The sequence below is a fragment of the Eretmochelys imbricata genome, chromosome 12, assembly GCF_965152235.1.
Source record: "Eretmochelys imbricata isolate rEreImb1 chromosome 12, rEreImb1.hap1, whole genome shotgun sequence".
NCBI lineage: Eukaryota > Metazoa > Chordata > Testudines > Cheloniidae > Eretmochelys > Eretmochelys imbricata.
In genome coordinates, this window is record NC_135583.1 from 26,068,419 (window position 1) to 26,089,832 (window position 21,414).

Consider the following 21,414-nt stretch of genomic DNA (forward strand, 5'->3'; position numbering starts at 1 on the left):
GCAAGGAAAAGCCTAAGAACCACTGATTTCCCACGTCCTTAGCAACATTGCCGAATCCGTGGTAAGGAGCACAGTAAAAAGGGATGAAGATCCATAAAGATCCATAAAGATGGATGTCTCAGAATTCCATTGCTTTGTTTTCGGACTTGGCATCCAGTTGTCTGAGAGCCCTGCGGACACTAGGGGGCGCTGCTCCCTGGGACACGGGGCGGCGGCTCTTCACAGCCGCTGAGCTCATAGCTGCCCGTGTGGCTGCCTGACCGAAGCGGCGCGCGGTCCGGGGACGGGCCCTGCACGGGCCCCGCCCTGAGGACTCTGTCAGGCGACTGTGCTGAGGGTTTGTGCGGGGAGCGGGCGCGGTGTCTCCCGGGTGGGAGGCGGCGGCGGGACGGCCCAGTCAGGCGGGTCCTCGGCGGGCCCGGGTGAGGTCACTCTTTGTGGTGGCCGTGGCTGCTGTTGGCAAGATGGCGCCGGTGCTGGCGGAGAAGAAGTTGCTGGGGCCGGAGGCGGCCGGGGCCGCCGAGATCCCCAGCGAGGAGGAGGAAGGGCAGAACCTGTGGTGAGCTGGGCCGGGGGCTGGCCTCGGCTGCTCCCGAGTGTCGGGCGGGGCTGCGGTTTCCCCAGGGGGTCGGGGCGGGCTGGGGCTGGGTTCGGGTCCGGGTCCAGGTCCTCTCCCGGACTCCCGGGGAAGCAGGGTGGCAGGCTGGCCGCGGCCCTGCCGCCTGCCTGCTCTTGATGACTAATGCAGCTTGGGCCCCCCGGCCCCTGTCAGCCCTCAACCGGAGCTGACCCGCGGCTTGGAAGCGGCGCAGTGGCGCGGCCTGCGCTGTGCGGGTGGGTGGGAGGAGGAACTGGCTATCTGGGTGCCGCGCGTGGGCTCGTACCCGCTTTGTCCTGGACTGGGCCCCTTGGGGACTCTCCCTGCGCCCTAGGGATTTCAGGGACTGCAGCCGCTCGGCAGCCCTGGCCACAGGTCGCTTCTGCACTTCCTGGGTGGGGACATGGGCTGTGGAGAATGACTTGCGTGTAGTCACATAGGAAATCATCGCAGAGCCGGGGGTGCTCTGTGGTCTCCCACCCCTTCGCTTTCACCACTAAGTGATGTGTCATATTTCATCTCCTGGTGTTAAAGGCGACAGAGTAAGGCCTTCACCATAGGTTAGTACCAGTCAGGCAGTCACAGCTTTAGGTCTTCTTACAATTAGGAGGCCTCTTCATTAGAGGTTCAAGTTTGTAAAAAAACGGTTTGCTAATGTGTCATTGAGACACTGCAACAGTTTACGTCCTAAAAGTGAGCAGCTCTGGTAGCTGCCTTTCAGATTATCCAAGCAAGGTATCTGTCTTGAATATTTTTTATTTAGAGATCTTTTCTGAATGGATGACATTTGACAGGTCTGCTTAAATATCTGCTTATCAGGGCTTTCGAGCTGACATTTACCTGATCTTTCTTTTTGGGTGCCCCACTGGCAAACTAACAAGTGGTGCTGTCCCCATAGGTCCTCAATACTGAGTGAAGTTTCCACCCGGTCCAGGTCTAAATTACCATCAGGCAAAAACATTCTTGTTTTTGGTGAGTAGTATCTTCAAGCAGTGGAGAGCAATTTCTATGATTTCTAAGAAATAATAAAGCATGGTTCACACACAAAACAGGTTTTTTTGGGGTGGGGGAGGAGGCGGAGTTAAAATGATTTAATGACATTGGTTCAAAACTTTGTACGGACAAAACCATGAATTGATGCACTTAATTTGACTTTAAACCTGACTTATATCGGTTTAGCTTGCATTGGTAAATGTGTAGGTGCAAGCTAACCCAATATAACAGGGCAAATATAGATCTGCATTTGCACTGGTTTAACTTAATTTGTTTTTAAAATAACTTTAAATGTGTAGATGAGGCCATTTTGTTGGGGTAGAATTGGCCCATCATGGGTGATCATAATTTTTATCTTTTCTTTCAGGCAGCCACGATGTAGTGAGTATGGGATCCCCAGGTTGGGTGGAACTTGAAAAGTTGCTCTGGAACTGGCTTTGCTTATACTGGGAATTAAGAGGTGGCATATCAGATATATCAGTTGATGTTAAGCTATAGATAGCACCTCATGAATTTTATGTGATGTCCCTGTCCCCAGACTAGTGGACTATCTAGCATCATGCTGTTAGATTCTATATTCAAACTAATGGAATATGTTTTTGAACAGTGCAGCTGCTCTTCTCACTTGTCAACCTATAAATTGACAAATTTAGCCCCAAAACTTGAGGAAGGGGGAAACACAAGACCCCTTTACAAAAAATTTTAATCTCTTAAGTTTGCTTAGAAAATCTTTCCAGTAACGAATAAACTTCTGAATGTATATTTTTACTGTACGAACTGATTGGCAGGTGATGACGGTTCAGGTAAAACAACACTTATGGCTAAAGTACAAGGAGCAGAGCACAGCAAGAAAGGAAGAGGATTGGAATATTTGTACCTAAATATTCACGATGAAGACAGAGATGGTAAGTTACATGCTTTTACATGTAGTCTTTTGCTGCAATTGAGTAGTTGACACATTTTCATAATCATTATGGGTGTCCCTGGTGTATCTTTAGATTACAGTGAAGTAGCTGGTTCAGCATTCCCTTGTTGTATACGTTGTAAGAAATTGATATGGCTCATAAAAGAAAAATGCATTTCACGCATAGCGTATTGTGTCTTTCTCTGCCCTTCTCACAATCTGGGCTCTTTAAGGAAAAATACATTAGAACAACTTGTTCTCAGAGGATCCATTTACTTGCAGGATGACGTTTTGCTGATGTTGTTTTACTAGTACATTATTCATCCTGCCTACACTCAAATAAAGGTGCATACCAAGTCTTGAGCTACAGGAAGGTTTCTTAACACATCCAAGAGCAGCCAGGATCTTAAATATGGATTTCATAACTTCTTTTTGTAGCCAAAACTTTTTAAACTAAGTTATATGTAGGTAAGAATCTTCTGTATCTTGTGTCTTTGGTTAGGTTGTTGCCATCGTCTACATAAGGAGAAATTCCAGTAAGCATGGTTAGGTGAGTGAAAAGGAGATCTTAAGCCACTGACAGAACCAATATTTCCTTTTCTCCAAACTGAGGCTTGTCTTTTCTCTTGGCCTCCTCTCCCACTTCCCAAAACTTGTTGCTAGTTCCATTGCAACTGTTCTCCAGCACACTGGAGGCAAAAGACAAGTTAACTGACAGAGTCAGCATCGTCCAGGAAGTAGAGCACTGGTCTGAAAGTCAGGAGAGCTTGGTGTTCTGCCACAGAGCTGCTGTTTGGTCTTGCACAAGTCACTTTACTTGTCTGTGCCTCAGTGTTCTTATCTATAAAGTGGGAATATTGATATCAACCATTGTTTGTAAATGCTTTGAGCTCTCCGGATGAAAGTGATAATGGTGTTGCTTCTCTGCCCCTGAAAATAGAGGACCTTGGGGGAAGTGCATTGGCCACATTGCTGCTTGTGTATAGGAGTGACACACCTCATGCTCACATCAATAGTCAGCAGAGGCTCTGTACTTTCCTTGCCAAAGATGCCTGATGAGTCATACTACTTGAATCCAAAGACAGCTAAAGAAGTCTTCAGGCTGTCGTACTATATTTGACCCATGGGCTATGGTCTTGCTGGGAGAGGTGGTTCTCCTTACGCCTGGGGGTCTGGAGATAATTAATCAAACATAAAACCTGCTGCAGCTTACCCATCTGCCTTTCCCAAAGCAGTGAAGATGTTATCTTCACTGCTACCTTCTCTGCCACCCAAATGGATACTAACGTCTGCAGTATTGCCTCTTCTGTTGGCCATTATTCCTGACTGCTTGCCTCCTTCAGAGGAAGATGGGAAGGAATTTGGGATCTGCAACAGTACTTTCAACCATCAGGAAGGGATTGCTCCCTCAGTCTCTCTTATCGACCTGGGTAACTGGCAAAGTACCACTTTCGTCTTTGGAGAGACATCCTCTTTAGTCGGCTGCCTTTCTGAGGAGCAGAACAAGAGAGCAAAGGAACTGGGGAGTGAGAAGAATGCAGTGTTCAGTAACATCCAATGAGAAGCTTATGGTGTTTCAGACTTTGACTTGTACAGTAGCATCAATATCTTTTCTAAGACAGTACGTCTGAGTCAGGTCATCTGCCTTTTATCAGGGACTCAGGCCTGTGTCAAAAGAAAGGATTCCTCAAGACCAACAAGATGCTGGAGGAAAATGAAGGGCACCAAGTCAACGGTAGGTCCCTGGAACTTTTTAATTGAAGCAAGAAGAGAATGGCCTTTGCATCTTTCTTTGGTTCTGGAGACCATTATCTGGGATCTTCAGGTTTCCAGACTTGGGTCCAGAAGAGTCTTAATCTTGGGAGGAAAATGCAAAATATGTTGGGCAGAGAGCTGGCTCATCTTCCCTCCCTACCTAATTTAGTCTTTAAAAGCAAGATGATAAACTTGATTGCTCATGAGTCCAAAGCCAGATAAACTCTTACTTTCCTTCTTTCACCCTTTTCTTTTCTCTTCCCTCCCTCCAAAATCCCATTTGAGCATTTAGTTCATTTTCTTGCAACTTCAAGTAGAATAGCTATAGATAGTTAGGCTCTAGACACTTACCTTGGAACTGTTATTCTTACCTTTGTCCTTTCTACCACATCAGAGATTTCTGCCCAATTCTTGGGAGTGACTGACATCTGTCCTGGGTGCCAAGTTATTCATGTGGTCCTTTTCTTGGATAATTGGCCAGGGATTTATTCCATAAAAGAGGTTCAGGGACACTTGGCAAGCAAGAGGATCCTCCAAGTTCAATGAGCCTGTACCTGAAGCTAATGTTGTTTCTTCCACATACATAACACTTCAGCTCATCTGAACATTGGTTGTCAGCAAAATTCACTCAGTGTGAATGACCTGGAAGCCTTGTATTCCTTTAAAAGTTTACCAGACCCTCAAATGGTGAGAGTTCCTAGGGATTGTGATGTAGTTCATTTCAGTTTCTTTTCCTTGGCTATGTAATCACCACCAATACATCTCAACTAGGCAAGAGAGCACATTGTCAAAAGCTGATGTAATCAGTGGAACGTGTGGAAGATGAGCTCCACATATCTCTGTTACAGCATATTTATTTATAAAGTGGCTTTTAAAATCTTTTCTGCCACTGATCAAAGGCAGCGTTATTAAGTGATAATGGACAAGACAGCAGAATATTACATCAGCAAGCGGTGAAGTGGCAGGAGACAAAGGCTGTGTGGGATTGATGCACAGTGTATTACACTACAGATAACATGGAGAAAGAGCATGCTATCAGACTGCTTCATGCTGCAGGGGCAATATAAGCAGATTCTGACCATGGTAGATGGTTAAAATAGGACCATTCTTCTATGGTTCCGTTGCTGTTTGTAACAGAGATTAGTAGTCTTAACTGCAGAGCAATTCTGGGAAAGATTGTATCACAGATGTGTGCTGGCTGGGCTAGTTGCTCCAGCATGAGACATATGCTGTTAGTACACATACCTCTCATCACAGGAGAAATGGAGGCTCCTATTGGTGTCATTGGAGCTGCCAGCTCAGGACGACGATCTTGTCTTTTTGGACACCCATTTTGGAGCTGCTTCGCTTCGTGGGTGATTGACTACCTTTTGACCTGATATGCCACATGTAAATGCAGGAGATTCAGCTGCAATAGAGAGAGCCTTTTCCCCTTTGGAGTAACAATTCACCAGAGATGGTTTTCTCAGTTATCCTACTACCTGAAAACTGTTTCCATATTCTGTCTCCATGCATCATTTTATTTTTTATTTATTGTACCGTAAATCCATTTGCCCTCCTTTTATCTTAACAAGTTGTACTTGTCTGCATCTCAGTGTATGATCTGCTAAATGTTTGATTCTTTATTCAGTCATCTCATTGTCAGAACTTTCCTGAAAGATCTAGTTAACATCTTCCTATCATAGAATAGGTTCTGACTGGTGGGATGTTGCCATGACGCTGATAAAATTGATAGACACTCTATTCAAACCCTGGCAAGAATGCTCTTTATACTGCTTGTTTATAAAGGAATATGAGTTGCAAGTTTTACTACTGATCATCCCACTGAACACAGAATAAATTATCCTGCATTTTCATCTCTCATTAAACTGAAAAGGTGTCCAAGTTTGACACAATTTAGACTTCTAGTGTTCTTCCCAGCAACTTGATTTTACTTAGGTAAACTAGTCTCCATATACTGGATGCTAAGGTGGCTTTGAGCTGCTGTTTGGATGGGACTAAGGCATTTAGCAGATAAATAAGACTGTGTAGCCATTGGGAATCAGTATAAAGCCATTTCTTCTTAGGCATGTGCTCAGTGGATTAGGCTGTGCAATGAGACATGATTTATTATTAAGAGTCTTAGAGCTCACGCTACCATAGTTAAGTCAGCATTGATTTAAACGTTTCTGTGGGGTTGCTAACTGGAAGCGTGTGCCTGGATGTATACAAAACCACTCGACTTGTATCTAGAACAAGTTGGTCATCTTAACTTTCAAAAAGTAATTTTGCCATTCATGTTTGATTAAAAATTCTCCGCCCACCTTCCTGGAGCTTATACTATTTGCTAGACTTCCACAACTGGAAATGCAGATGACACTTCTAAAAAATAAAAAATGGTTGCTTAACATTACTCACCCCGACTTCCTCTCTGTATTCTCAGAGGACTTCTGGGTTTAACAGAAGGGACTGAGGCAGTAGGACTGCTTGGCCTTTCTATAATTTCCTCTCCAAACATTCAGTGCTTTGAGAATACTTCTGTGGCCCCAATGGGCACTGCTTTCTAGAAGTTCCAGAAGCGTGATCGGGTCTGGGGGAGGCATATCTCTCCAGTGGGAATATGCAGCAACAAAGCTCCCTAAGTACCAGTTACTGTGACGAGTAACTGTTTAAAGTAAGGTTTCAGAGTAACAGCCGTGTTAGTCTGTATTCGCAAAAAGAAAAGGAGTACTTGTGGCACCTTAGAGACTAACCAATTTATTTGAGCATGAGCTTTCGTGAGCTACAGCTCACTTCATCGGATGCATTACTTAAGTTAGCTGTGGCTCACGAAAGCTTATGCTCAAATAAATTGGTTAGTCTCTAAGGTGCCACAAGTACTCCTTTTCTTTTTGTTTAAAGTAAGTGGATACTACTAGGAAGCACAGATGGGAGATGACATCTTTAATCTAATTAAAAGCATAACTTTTGACCTATGTTCTGGGTTGATGGTACTTGGATAACTTAACTGAACCAAAGTCAAGCAGTAAATCAACTTTCTGACCGTTTCCTGAGTTCTTAATTTTTAGAGCCACAATTTTAAAAAAGGGTTTTAACTGTATATGTTCTCCGTGTGCTCAGTCTTTTATCCTCTTCATCTTTCTAAAGTGTCCTGATGAAGTCTCAGGTGTGTGATTCATTGGCTTAAACATGTGAGGATGGCCACATTTGCTATACTTTAGATTATTTAAAGTGCAGCGTGCACCAGCTGAGTTTTAAAAAACAAAATGTGAAGTCATCTTAGAACAATGGTCCCAAACTGTGGGGCATGCCCTCCTAAGGGGGTGTGGGGGAATGTTTTGAGAGAGTGCGGTGGGGCCCAAGCCAGCCCTCATAGGGGATGGTGAGGGAGCACCACTCTGCCCCCAGCTCTGCTCTGGCCCCGCCCATAGCCTTGGCTCCAGCCGTGGCTTGCCCACAGCCTCGGCTCCCGTCCGCAGCTGCTGGGGAGGCGCAGGCAGATTACATTAGGGGTTCGAGGGGGCGCGTGACATAAAATGTCTACTGAATTTAGAATACATACAGATCTTCAGTAGAAAGTTCGAATTCTCACATGTTGCAAATAAGTATTGCCGTGAAAACAAATCTTGCTACAAGAGTAGAGACCAATGATTGCTAATATTAGATACTTCAGTGTTCTTGGCAGAATATTGGTTTGCATAAAAGATTAGATGTATAGGTGGAGTGGGCGTTAAATTATATTGCAATTCCAGTTGGGTTTGTTCATAAACTGATTACTTTGATATCTGCATTTTCAAATTTATTAGAAATGTGTGTTTTAACCTCTCATGCTAGACTTGCAGTACTTTGCAGGATTCTGACTAAAGATACTAGCACCTAACACGGTGAAGCCTTAATTATAGGCACAACTGTAATGATCTCGTGACATTCTTGGAGTCCAGGTATGAATACGTATACCAAATTCAGCAGTGCTGTATAATGTATTAAGTGAATGATTGTAACACACTAAGCAGAAAGTATCCTTTTATAAAAATGAAATGTGTACTTAGGAAAAGCAAGAGAATACAGATGTTCATACCTCTTTGCTGCTAAGTTAAAACCAAGATTCTTACAGAAAACAACAACTCATTCTACAAGGACATTGCCAAATTGCTTTGTAGGTGCTCTTTTCCCCTAAGGGATGGGCGGTACATATACACTCATCATGTTAAATGCGAACAGGCTAGACTTGCTGGTAGCTAACTTCTGCTCATCTTAAATTTGGCACTGTAATACCATGTTGGTTTGCTACTTACTGATGGACTAATGTGGCTGTAGCAAAAAGCGCGTTAGTTTGAGGTATAATTGACCCTTTTCCTTTTCAGATCAGACTCGCTGTAATGTTTGGATTCTAGATGGAGACCTGTATCATAAAGGGCTCTTGAAGTTTGCTGTTTCTGCAGAAAATCTACAAGAGACCTTAGTAGTCTTTGTGGCAGATATGTCTAGACCATGGACTGTTATGGAATCTCTACAAAAATGGGCCAGTGTCTTACGTGAGCACATTGATAAGCTGAGAATTCCCCCAGAAGAGATGAGAGACATGGAACAAAAATGTAAGTCCAATATGATTTTTCTTATATGGCTTTTTGCATCTTAATGACAGTTTGTTTAAACCATGCCTTGCTGCACTGCTTCCCTAGTGCACAGTACTTAAAAGCAGGAGATAGCTAAATGTAAACTTTCAAGTTTTGACTGTAACACTGATGTTAAATCAATGGACTGTCTATCAAGTTTTTAAAGAACTCCTCCAGGTTTTGCTTGTATTCACTATCAGAATACCAGTTGAGTTAATCACTCTTTGAGTAAAGGATGTAATATTTCAAGTTGCCTTGTATTTGAGCCTTCATGCTTTCATTGAAATAGATCAGTATTTAATCAGCCAACTTTAAATATCATCAAGCTTTTTTAAAAAAAAAAGCTACTTGAACAAACTTACACTTTTCTCTCTCTACTCACTGTTTCATATGTAGCTATGTGTACATAAATATAATACAAATATATACTTTCTGTAATTCACTTCTACTTGCCTGTTCTTTAGGGTTGGGTAGCCATGGTTGTATATTCCAGTGTCAAACTCTGGATTATGATCTAGGTGAAAGAATGCTTTAATAGGATTTTGTAGGCTATAAACAACCACTGTCTTAAGTGTGATGTTGAGAGGAAGGGTACACTAAAACACTGTCATTTTGAGGCTAGTGGTTTCCCTGTAATGTGCTTTCTAAAGAACTACATTCCTGTTTTGAAAAAGCTTCAGGATATATTCATATGGCTAATATCCTCAGAGGAACTCTTTAAATATATTTGTCATTTTAGAATGTTGTTGTCATTGGCAGGGTTGTTTGCTAAAATCTTCACCAAACTGTGGGTCTTCTTGGTGCATATGTTTGTTTAAAAAAGCTGGAGTGATGCTTGGTGTTTAGAGTTGGATGCAGTGTTACATAGGCTAGAGTCCTGAAAATAGTTTTAATGCTTTTTTTTCCAAGTGTGGCAGTAATTCTATATCTGGAAGCTCTTAAAGATTTTTAAGAGATTTCCAACTGAGATGAGAAGATATAGTGTAATAGGACTGATGCATAGGAGTGAATTCTTAGGAAATAAGGCCAGAAGACTCATGTGATGGTACATCAAATGGTGTCAGTCTTGGAGAAAGCCCATCTCCCGCCCCCAGTAAGGAGGTAAGCAGCAATTCAAACAATACAGCATGTAAGGAAGCCATCAAGCTAGAGAGCAATATGAGTGAGATGCAGCCTTCAGAAGAGAACTATTCTGTAGCTGGATGGGAGAGTAAAGTTACCTAGGCCACATCCATGCCACTGGTGCTCTGGTATGGTTCCAGAGTTATGCCTCTGTAAGCCTGTAATGAAGACGCAGACTACAGCAACAGAAGGGGATTTTCCATTGCTGTAGCATCTTCACCTTCCCAAGCAACAGTAGTTAGGTCGACAGAAGCATTCTTTTATTGACCTTGCTGTGTCTATGTTGGGGGTTAAGTTGGCATAGCTACAGCACCCAAGGGTGTGGATTTTTCACAGACCTGATCACCTGCTGTGTGAACCTAAATTTTAAGTGTGGACCAGGTCCGAGGAAAATGGTTTGGGGGTCATGGTGGATACTCAGCTGAACGTGTGCTCCAGGTGCAATGCTGGCAATCCTTGGATGAATAAATGGGGCGGATCTTGAATAGGAGGAGAGGTATTGTATTACTTCTGTATTTGGCATGGGTGTGAACACTGCTGGAATACTGTGTTCAGTTCTGGTGTCCATAATTCAAGAAGGATATTAATAAATTGGAGAGGGTTCAGAGAAGAGTCATGATAACAATTAAAGGATTCGAAAATACATGCCTTATAGTGATAGACTCGGGGAGCTTAATCTATTTATCTTAACAAAGAGAAGGCTAAAAGGTGACTTGGCTGCAGTCTATACATACCTACATGGGGAACAAATATTTAATACTAGGCTCTTCTCTCTAGTAAAGAAAGGTATAACACAAGCCAATGGCTGAAACTTGAAGCTAGAGAAATTCAAACTGGAAATAAGGCTTAAATTTGAGAGTGAGGAACCACTGGAACAACTTATCAATGGTTGTGGTAGATTGTCCATCACTGACTATTTTTAAATCAAGAGTTAGTGTTTTTTCTGAAGGAATGCTCCTGGGGGGATTCTGTGGGACTGCATGCCCACAGAATTCCTGTGCTTCCCTGAAGAAAAGAGCAAGGAAGCTGCGCGGGGCTAGGGGGGCTGGGCAACCATGGCGTAGTTTGGGGGGGGTTGCCCCCCCAAACAGAGGCAAGGCATGGGAGAGTACATGGGGTTACATGCCTCCCCATTTCTGAAAGCACAGAGCTGTCCAGATGAAAGAGGCTGCCTCTTGGCTCTGCTGACTCTGCAGCTGAACGCTACCTCCTCGGTCCTAGAGCCAGTTCTCCCCTTCTGTGTGCTAGGAACCTTCCTGTTTTCTGTGCAACAGTGAGTGCTTGCTGTGGAGTTGGGTAAGGTGCAGGGAAGAAGTGGGAAAGGAAGGGGGGTGGAATAGGGTGGGGGGGGAATGTGGAAGTGAGGGGAGGAGGATGGAGAAGAAAATGGGATAGGAGAATCGCGGAAGGAAGCAGGAGCCCGGCATGCGGCGCCCCCTTAGCAACAGCTGGGGCTCCACCGTTAAGCAGGCCCATCAAACGCTCACTCTGACAAGCCCTACCCCACTACACCTGGATCCCTCCGTTGAGCCCCCCACTGATCCCCCCCCAACCAGCTGCACCTGAACCCCCACCCTATCATGCCCCACTCTCTCCAGCACCCTAAGACCCTATACCCAGACCCTCCCTGCTGAGCCCCTACCACCTTCGCCTGGATCCCCTGCAGAGTCCCGTTGCCCCTGCAGCCCAAACACCCCCTACCCCCCACCATGAGTTCCTGTGCATCCAGATCTCCCACTGAGCCACCCACACCCAGATTGCCCCACACAGAAACCTCTCACCCCACACCTGGATCCCTCCACACTTGGATCCTGCTGAGTTGAGCCTGCCCGCCCACACCTGGTGCACCTGGCACAGAGGGGCAGGGCCCCAGGGTGTTTCTGGGGCAGGCCCAGTCCTTGCACTGTCTCAGGATCAGATGCAGCCTCACTGCTGAATCCCTGAACTGCAGAAGGTGGGGACTTCAGGGTGATCTCCCACCTGAATGCAGCCGGTGGCCTGTGCTCTCCACTGCCATGCTGGAGCCACATTTCTTTATTGACCAATACAATTTGCAGAATTTTGCAGAATTTTAAAATATTGTGCACAGAATTTTTAATTTTTTGGCACAGAATTTCCTCAGGAGTAAAGGATATGCTCTAGTAATTATTTTTGGGAAGTTCTGTGGCCTGTATTACACAGGAAATCAGACTAGAATCAGTGAATGCATTGGTCTCTTCTGAATGGAATCTATGAAGGTTTATTCTCAGAAGGTTTCCCACCACCAATTCCCAACTATATACAGGCTTCACAGCTACTTTGCCTACAACAGGCCTGGCCAGCAACAGACTAGGAGGCTCCCACTTCCTTCTGTTCCTGACCTTTCTCTTTTCCTCTTCCGCTTTTCGCTGGCTTCCTCACAGCCTTTATAGCTCCGGACTAATAAGACTGGCAGGAGCGGCCAGTTACCAGGCAGGCACCAAGGTATTCACCTAGCCCCACTCCATCCCCTTGTTGGGATTGGAGTGGCAGGAGCTGAGTAAAGGCTTCTCAATCAGTACCCTGCCACACTCCACCACCAGATTTCAATTTGCTGAATTCGGTCTGAACCATCTGTTTTGCTCAGTGATATGCAGCCTTCCTAGCTACTGAATCCTTGGCCACTACGTAGGCTTGTTGGGTAGCATGCAGTGAGTTCAAGAGTTGACATATTTCAGGGTCATTCTCATCAAAGTAGTCCTGATGTTTCCCTTTAAACAAAGCGAAGAACTTCAGCAGCCATATTATATGTCAAGTCCCAAAAATGTTTCCAGGCTAGCTCTACATCCACTGAGGCTTCTGTCACTAAGGGAAATTCTTCCATGAGTTGTTGTTGGAATTAAGTGTCTCAGTTTTCAAGGCTTGAAGTATTGATATGGGGACATCATGGAGCTCTCTTTGCCATAGAATAACGTAACTATTTTGAATTAAGGCGCGTCCAGGTCATCTTATACTTGTTGGTCTGTTGAAACACTTAGTGACGACTAGGTTGTACTTGGTACATTTTGAAAGTAGTAGCAAGCCATTAGAGTTCTTGTTACCAACTCCATGACAACCTATCACGTCACCCCAGGATGCAGTCACGACCAGCCTTAGCATGGAAATCACCTAGAGTGGTCAGCTTATTACATGGGACTTATGTGATGACACTATCAGGGGTTTGATAGAAGTCCTCCTTATCCTCCTCCGGATTGATCATTTTTAGCGTATGTGTTGATGGTAAGAACATAGTGAGCTTTCACAAAGGCCAGTGTGGAGAAGCATCGGTCTGTCGTTGACACCATTTGGCAGTGACTCTTTGCAGGCAATCAAAAAGCAAGTGGCAAAACCCCACACCAAAGCACCTGCATTTATCCTCAGATCTGCAAGTCCAATAAAAGATGTAATAAGCACCCACTTCTTCTGGCTGCAACTCACCAGCAAGTTTTGTCTCACTGAGTGCCTCAATATCTATATTGTATCATGCCAATACTCTACTGAGTGTAGAAGTTCTGTGTTCAGTTCTGTCAGAGCATACAAATATTCCAAGCTGCAAAATTTATTTGGATCTTCCTTATATTTAGATTGCAGAAAAGTTGGATGACCAGTCAGGTATGGCATTCTGGGGGTATGTCTATGCGACAATGAAAAACTTCTGCCTGGCCCATGCCAGCTGACTCCAGCTTGTGGAGCTTTGGCTAGGGGGTGGTATAGATGTTCAGGCTCAGACCTTGCAGTGTCCTAGAGCCCGGGATCTAGCCTGAACCTTTATGTCTGCACTGCAATTAAACACCCCTTAGCCTATGCCCCATGAGCCTCAATCAGCTAGCACAAAAGGTTTGGGAGGAGCAAGTATTTTTTAGGGATTTTTTCCATTCTCTTCCCCATTTGAAGAAACAGCACCCTAGATAGGGCTGCTCTGACACCCAGGAAGGATACAAACATGACATTTTCTCTAGTCTATAATGAACGACTCTACTCCATCAGCTCCAGGAAAAGTGCCAGAAGAAAAACTGCTCTTTATATGATGTTCAGTCAATTTAGCTAAACCTTTTGATTCTGTAAATCGTGAGGGATTCTGGAAACATTTTGTTAATCTTTGGATGCCCTGCAAAGTTTATTTCTGTCATTTGGTCCTTCCATAATGGGTTGATGGTCAGAATTGTGGAAAATGGCAAGATATCAGACCCCTTTCTGGTCACTAGTGGCAGCAAACAAGATTTTGTTATTGCTCCCACACTTTTGCACCTTTTTTTGGGCTGTGCTTATGGATGTATTTTGTTGCGTTGTTAGAGGAGTATTTATAAGTTCTACACTGATGGGAAGTTGTTCAAGCTTCAATGCTTTCATGTGCGCAGTGGCAGATTGACTCGTTAAGGAACTTTTATTTGCTGGTGACTGTGCACTCTGGTTGCTCATTCAATTTATAACTGGTTACTTTGCTCATGCAACCAATCAGCCTAAAGAAAACTGAAGTACTGTATTAACCTGTGCTGGGGATGTGCATGTCTACCCAGTTCTTAAGATTAACCACTCTCCTCTCAAGTCCATGGAGAAGTTTTACTACCGAGCAAGTGTGCTGTCACAGAATGCCACAGTTAATGTTACCCATCACATAGGCAAGGCCAATTCTGCATTTGAAATGCTGTCACACTGCCTATGGAACTGTAACGTCTGCAACGGTCATGGACAATTTTGTCCGTCCCACGTGTAACCATATTGTGGTTCTCACATTGGTCTGACCTCACATATACGTGTTCACCAAAAATGTTCGATGAATCCTTGTATGTTAACATCGATGTGAGACTCCATCATCGTCATTTGGGTGGAAATTCAAATTCAGTTAAAAATGCACCACAGCTTTTTATTTTTTTTATGAAAATCACCATATTTGGGGGGGGGGGGTGCGTGTGTGTGTGTGTGTACACACACACACACCCCTCTACTCCGATATAACACAAATTCGGATATAATGCTGTAAAGCAGTGCTCCAGGTGGGCGGGGCTGCGCACTTTGGTGGATCATAGCAAGGTCGATATAACGTGGTTTCACCTATAACGCGGTAAGATTTTTTGGCTCCCGAGGACAGCGTTATATCGGGGTAGAGGTGTGTAACAAAAAAGTTTATCAAAACATGTTTTGCATTTAAAACTGATTTATTTAACAAAGGAAGAAGTATCTGTAGTTAGGGAATTGAACTGATTGTTTTGGGTTACCAAATCCTTTGAGACTTTGTAACTAGTAGATCTCATCCACTCACACATAGCTTTTGTTCACAGGTTGAAAGAGGAAAATAAGCTTTCCTGCTTTTTCAGCTCTCAGTTGGTTTCTTAATTTTGAATGAATCAGTCATTTAACTGAACTAGTTCAATAAATTGAAACAAACTATTCTGTTTACACCTTCAGAGATGACTACTGATGTCAAAAGCTGGCTTAGCATGTCAGCAAACTCTGATTCCAGATGCTCAGCCAGCGAGTTGAAACAGTTCAGTAGTCTAGCTTTATTTGAAACTTAGGAGCAAATGTAGTGCTTAGTATTCTTTTTATTTTTAATTTAAATTATTTTAATATAATGTAACTTTAAGACTTAAGTTGTAAAGTTCAAATTTAATTTAAAGTGGGTTTATTTAAAAAAATAATTTAATGTAACTAAAAAATCAGATTTTTTTAATATAAAATTATTTGTATCCCCCCCAGCTTGTGGAAGCTTCTCTCTGACATCTTTTCAAGGATTTGTAACAGTCAGATCAATCTCAGCAAGGTTGAAACAGCTCTCAGTATTGAAACTATAGGCTCAAACGACGTATATACCCTAAGTAAATAAAAAAAAAAAGGGGGGACCAAAAAATGGCATCCTGGCAGTAAACAGAGTAAAAGAGGCAGAGACAAAAAAGACATTTTTTGTAAAAATGGGAAGTCAAATCCTACTGAGGAATACAGAAAGGAACTTAAACTTTGGCAAATAAAGTATAATTAGGTAGGCCAAAAAAGAATTTGAAGGGTAACAAGCAGAAGACACAAACTAACAGCAATTTTTTTTTTTTTAAGTACGTGAGAAGGAGGAAGCCTGCCAAATAATCAGTGGGGCCACTGAAAAATCAAGGTGTTAAAGGCGCACTCAGGAAAGACAAGGCGATCGCGGAGCAGCTAAATATATTCTTTGCATCTGTCTTTGTTATCTGAGCCATTCTTTTTCGGTGGCAAATCTGAGGAATTGTAGCCTATTGACGTGTCAGTAGAGGAGGTTTTGGAATAAATTGATAAATTAAATGGTAATAAGTACCAGATAGTATTCATCCAAGAGTTGTGAAGGAGCTCAAATATGAAATTGCAGAACTACTGACTATGTTATGTACCCTGTTGCTTAAACTAGTCTCTGTAGCATATAGCTAATGTGATGCCAGTTTTGTAAAAAAGACTCCAGAGGTGACCCTAGCAATTTCAGGCCAGTAAGCCTAACTTCATTACCAGGCATACTGATTGAAACTGTAGCAAAGAACAGAATTATCAGACACATAGATGAACGTAATATGTTGGGGAAGAGTCAATATGGCATTTATAAAGGGAAATCATGCCTCATAGATCTGTCAGAATTTTTTGATGGTGTCAAACATGTTGTCAAGGATGATCCAGTAGATTAAATGTATTTGGACTTTCACAAAACCTTTTATAAGGCCCTCATCAAAGGCTCTTAAGCAAAGTAGGCAGTCATGGGATAAGAGGGAAGGTCCTCTCATGGAGGAATAAATGGTCAGTTTTCACAATGGAGAGAGGTAAATAGCAGTATCCCCCAAGAATCTGTACTGGGACCAGTGCTGTTCAGCATGTTCATAAAAGATCTGGAAAAAGGGGTAAAAAGTGAGTTGGCAAAGTTTGCAGATGATACAAAATTACTCAAGCTAGTTAAGTCCAAAGCTGACTGTGACAAGTTACAGAGGGATCTCAGAAAACTGGGTGACTGGGCAACAGAAAGGCAGATGAATTTCAGTGTTGATAAATGCAAAGTAATGCACATTGGAAAACTTAATCTCAGCTATCCATACAAAATGATTGGATCTAAATTAGCTGTTACCACTCAAGAAAGAGATCTTGGAATCATTATGGATAGTTTTCTTAAAACATCAGCTTTTTTGGCTGCCGTTACACTTCGAGCAAACAGAATATTAGAGATATAAGAACATAAGAATGGCCATCCTGGGTCAGACCAAAGGTCCATCCAGCCCAGCATCCTATCTGCCGACAATGGCCAGTGCTGGTGCCCCAGAGGGAGTGTACCTAACAGGTAATGATCAAGTGATCTCTCTCCTGCCATCCATCTCCACCCTCTGACAAACAGAAGCTAGGGACACCATTCCTTACCCATCCTGGCTAATAGCCATTAATGGACTTAACCTCCGTGAATTTATCTAGTTCTCTTTTAAACCCTGTTATAGTCCTAGCCTTCACAACCTCTTCAGGCAAGGAGTTCCACAGGTTGACTGTGCGCTGAATGAAGAACTTCCTTTTACTTGTTTTAAACCTGCTACCTGTTAATTTCATTTGATTGCCCCTAGTTCTTATATTATGGGAACAAGTAAATAACTTTTCCTTATTCACTTTCTCCACACCACTCATGATTTTATGTACCTCTATCATATCACCCCTTAGTCTCCTCCTTTCCAAGCTGAAAAGTCCTAGCCTCTTTAATCTGTCCTCATATAGGATCCGTTCCAAACCCCTAATCATTTTAGTTGCCCTTTTCTGAACCTTTTCTAATGCCCTTATATCTTTTTTGATATGAGGGGACCACATCTGTACACAGTATTCAAGATGTGGGTGTACCATGGATTTATATAAGGGCAATAAGATATGTTCTTTCTTATTCTCTATCCCTTTTTTAATAGTTCATAACATCCCATTTGCTTTTTCGACTGCCGCTGCACACTGCGAGGACATCTTCAGAGAACTATCCACGATGACTCCCAAGATCTTACTCCTGATTAGTTGTAGCTAAATTAGCCCCCATCATATTGTATATATAGTTGGGGTTATTTTTTCCAATGTGTATTACTTTACATTTATCCACATTAAATTTCATTTGCCATTTTGTTGCCCAATCACTTTGTTTTGTGAGATCTTTTTGAAGTTCTTCACAGTCTGCTTTGATCTTAACTATCTTAAGCAGGTTAGTATCATTTGCAAACTTTGCCACCTCACTGTTTACCCCTTTCTCCAGATCATTTATGAATAAGTTGAATAGGATTGGTCCTAGGACCGACCCTTGGGGAACACCACTAGTTACCCCTCTCCATTCTGAAAAATTACCATTTATTCCTACCCTTTGTTCCCTGTCTTTTAACCAGTTCTCAGTCCATGAAAGGATCTTCCCTCTTATCCCATGACAATTTAATTTACATAAGAGCCTTTGGTGAGGGACCTTGTCAAAGGCTTTCTGGAAATCTAAGTACACTATGTCCACTGGATCCCCCTTGTCCACATGTTTGTTGACCTCTTCAAAGAATTCTAATAGATTAGTGAGACATGATCTCCCTTTACAGAAACCATGTTGACTTTTGACCAACAATTTATGTCCTTCTATGTGTCTGACAATTTTATTCTTTACTATTGTTTCAGCTACTTTGCCTGGTACTGACATGAGACTTACCGGTCTGTAACTGCCAGGATCACCTCTAGAGCCCTTCTTAAATATTGGCGTTACATTAGCTATCTTCCAGTCATTGGGTACAGTATCTGATTTAAAGCACAGGTTACAAACCATAGTTAATAGTTCCGCAATTTCACATTTGAGTTCTTTCAGAACTCTCGGGTGAATGCCATCTGGTCCCGGTGACTTGTTGAATTTCTCAATTAATTCCAAAACCTCCTCTAGTGACACTTCAATCTGTGACAATTCCTCAGATGTGTCACCTACAAAAGACGGGTCAGGTTTGGGAATCTCCCTAACATCCTTAGCCATGAAGATTGAAGCAATGAATTCATTTAGTTTCTCTGCAATGACTTTATCATCTTTAAGTGCTCCTTTTGTATCTCGATCGTCCAGGGGCCCCACTAGTTGTTTATCAGGCTTCCTGCTTCTGATGTACTTAAAAAAACATTTTGTTATTACCTTTAGAGTTTTTGGCTAGCTGTTCTTCAGACTCCTTTTTGGCTTTTCTTATTACATTTTTACATTTAATTTGGCAGTGTTTATGTTCTTTTCTATTTACCTCATTAGGATTTGATTTCCACTTTTTAAAAGATGCCTTTTTATCTCTCTCTGCTTCTTTTACGTGGTTGTTAAGCACTTTTTTAGTTCTTTTACTGTGTTTTTTAATTTGGGGTATACATTTAAGTTGAACCTCTATTATGGTGTCTTTGAAAAGTGTTCATGCAGTTTGCAGGGATTTCACTCTAGTCACTGTACCTTTTAATTTCTGTTTAACTAACCTCCTCATTTTTGCATAGTTCCCCTTTCTGAAATTAAATGCCACAGTGTTGGGCTGTTGAGGCGTTCTTCCCACCACAGGAATGTTAAATGTTTTTATATTATGGTAACTATTTCCAAGCAGTCCTGTTATAGTTACTACTTGGACCAGATCCTGTGCTCCACTCAGGACTAGATCGAGAGTTGCCTGTCCCCTTGTGGGTTCCTGTACCAGCTGCTCCAAGAAGCAGTCCTTTAAAGTATCGAGAAATTTTGTGTCTGCATTTCATCCTGAGGAGACATGTACCCAGTCATTATGGGGATAATTGAAATCCCCTACTATTATTGAGTTCTTTATTTTGATAGCCTCTCTAATCTCCTTTAGCATTTCATTGTCACTGTCACTGTCCTGGTCAGGTGGTTGATAATAAATCCCTACTGTTATATTCTTATTAGAGCATGGAATTCCTATCCATAGAGATTCTATGGAATATGTGGATTCATTTAAGATTTTAATTTCATTTGATTCTACATTTTCTTTCACATGTAGTGCCACCCTCTTCCCCGCCCCCCCCATGACCTGTTCTGTCCTTCCAATATATTTTGTACCCTGGAATAATTGTGTCCCATTGATTGTCCTCACTCCACCAGGTTTCTGTGATGCCTATTATATCAATATCCTCCCTTAACGCGAGGCACTCTAGTTCACCCAACTTATTCTTTAGACTTCTAGCATTTGTGTACAAGCACTTTAAAAACTTGTTACTGTTTATTTGTCTGCCTTTTTCTGATGTCATATTCTTTATGTGAATGTTTCTCGTCTGATCTGGCCCACTTCATCCTCTTCCATCTTCTCCTCCTGACTAAAACCTAAAGAATCTCTATCCGTAGACTCTCCTCTAAGAGAAGTCTCTGTCCGATCCACGTGCGCCTCTGCAGCAATCTGCCTTCCCCCATCTCTTAGTTTAAAAACTGCTCTGCAACCTTTTTAATGTTAAGTTCCAGCAGTTTGGATCCACTTTGGTTTAGGTGGAGCCCGTCCTTCCTGTATAGACTCCCCCTATCCCAAAAGTTTCCCCAGTTCCTAATAAATCTAAACCTCTCTTCTCTACACCATCATCTCATCCACGCATTGAGACTCTGAAGCTCTGCCTGCCTACTTGGCCCTGTGCATGGAACTGGAAGCATTTCTGAGAATACCACCATAGAGGTCCTGGATTTCAGTCTCTTTCTTAGCAACCTAAATTTGGCCTCCAGGACATCTCTCCTACCCTTCCCTATGTCATTGGTATCTACATGTACCACGACCACTGGCTCCTCCCCAGCACTACACATAGGTCTATCTAGATGCCTCGAGAGATCCGCAACCTTCGCACCAGGCAGGCAAGTCACCATACAGTTCTCCCGGTCATCACAAACCCAGCTATCTATGTTTCTAATGATCGAATCTCCCATTACTAACACCTGCCTTTTCCTAATGACTGGAGTTTCCTCCCCTGGAGAGGTAACCTCAGTGCGAGTGGATACCCCAGCATCATCTGGAAGGAGGTTCCCAACTATGGGAAGGTTTCCCTCTGTTCCTGTTGACTGCTGTTCTTCTCTGGGCCTTTCATCCTCCTTAACAGCGCAGGGGCTGTCCAACTGGAGATGGGACAAATCTACAGTGTCCCGGAAAGCCTCATCAACATACCTCTCTGCCTCCCTTAGCTCCTCCAGTTCAGCCACCCTGGCCTCCAAACCCAGTACACGGTCTTTGAGAGCCAGGAGCTCCTTGCACCAAATGCACACATACTCCACCCACCCACAGGGCAGGTAATCATACATGCTACACTGAGTGCAATAAACAGGATAGCCCCCACTCTGCTGCTGGGCTTCTGCCTGCATTCTCTCCTACAGCTACCTAGGTTAATGGTATGGTTTTTGTTTAAATCAAGAAGTTTTGATTATAGTTTAGTTGAAAGTTTTAAAGAATGGCAAGTGTACCTCGCCCCTTTCCACTCCCCTTTCCAAACTCCCTTTTGAAACTCCCTGTTAGCGGTCCCAGTTC

At 43.0% G+C, this 21,414-nt stretch overlaps 1 protein-coding gene across 4 annotated transcripts in view; it reads left to right on the plus strand.

Annotated features, from left to right (window-relative positions):
* Positions 1-347: 347 nt before the first annotated feature.
* Positions 348-21,414, plus strand: part of DYNC1LI2 (dynein cytoplasmic 1 light intermediate chain 2) — a 47,731-nt gene continuing 26,664 nt past the window's right edge. For 2 of the 4 annotated variants that reach the window (XR_013347605.1, XM_077830794.1), the window contains exons 1-5: positions 348-559; positions 1,497-1,570; positions 1,959-2,051; positions 2,380-2,496; positions 8,594-8,824. Coding sequence is in view for 3 of the 4 variants with exons in the window: in XM_077830794.1 (XP_077686920.1) it covers positions 465-559; positions 1,497-1,570; positions 1,959-2,051; positions 2,380-2,496; positions 8,594-8,824 (610 nt within the window). In the remaining variant the exon portion in view is untranslated. The remainder of the gene's footprint in view (positions 560-1,496; positions 1,571-1,958; positions 2,052-2,379; positions 2,497-8,593; positions 8,825-21,414) is intronic. The other 2 variants (XM_077830796.1, XM_077830795.1) reach the window with 2 other exon arrangements.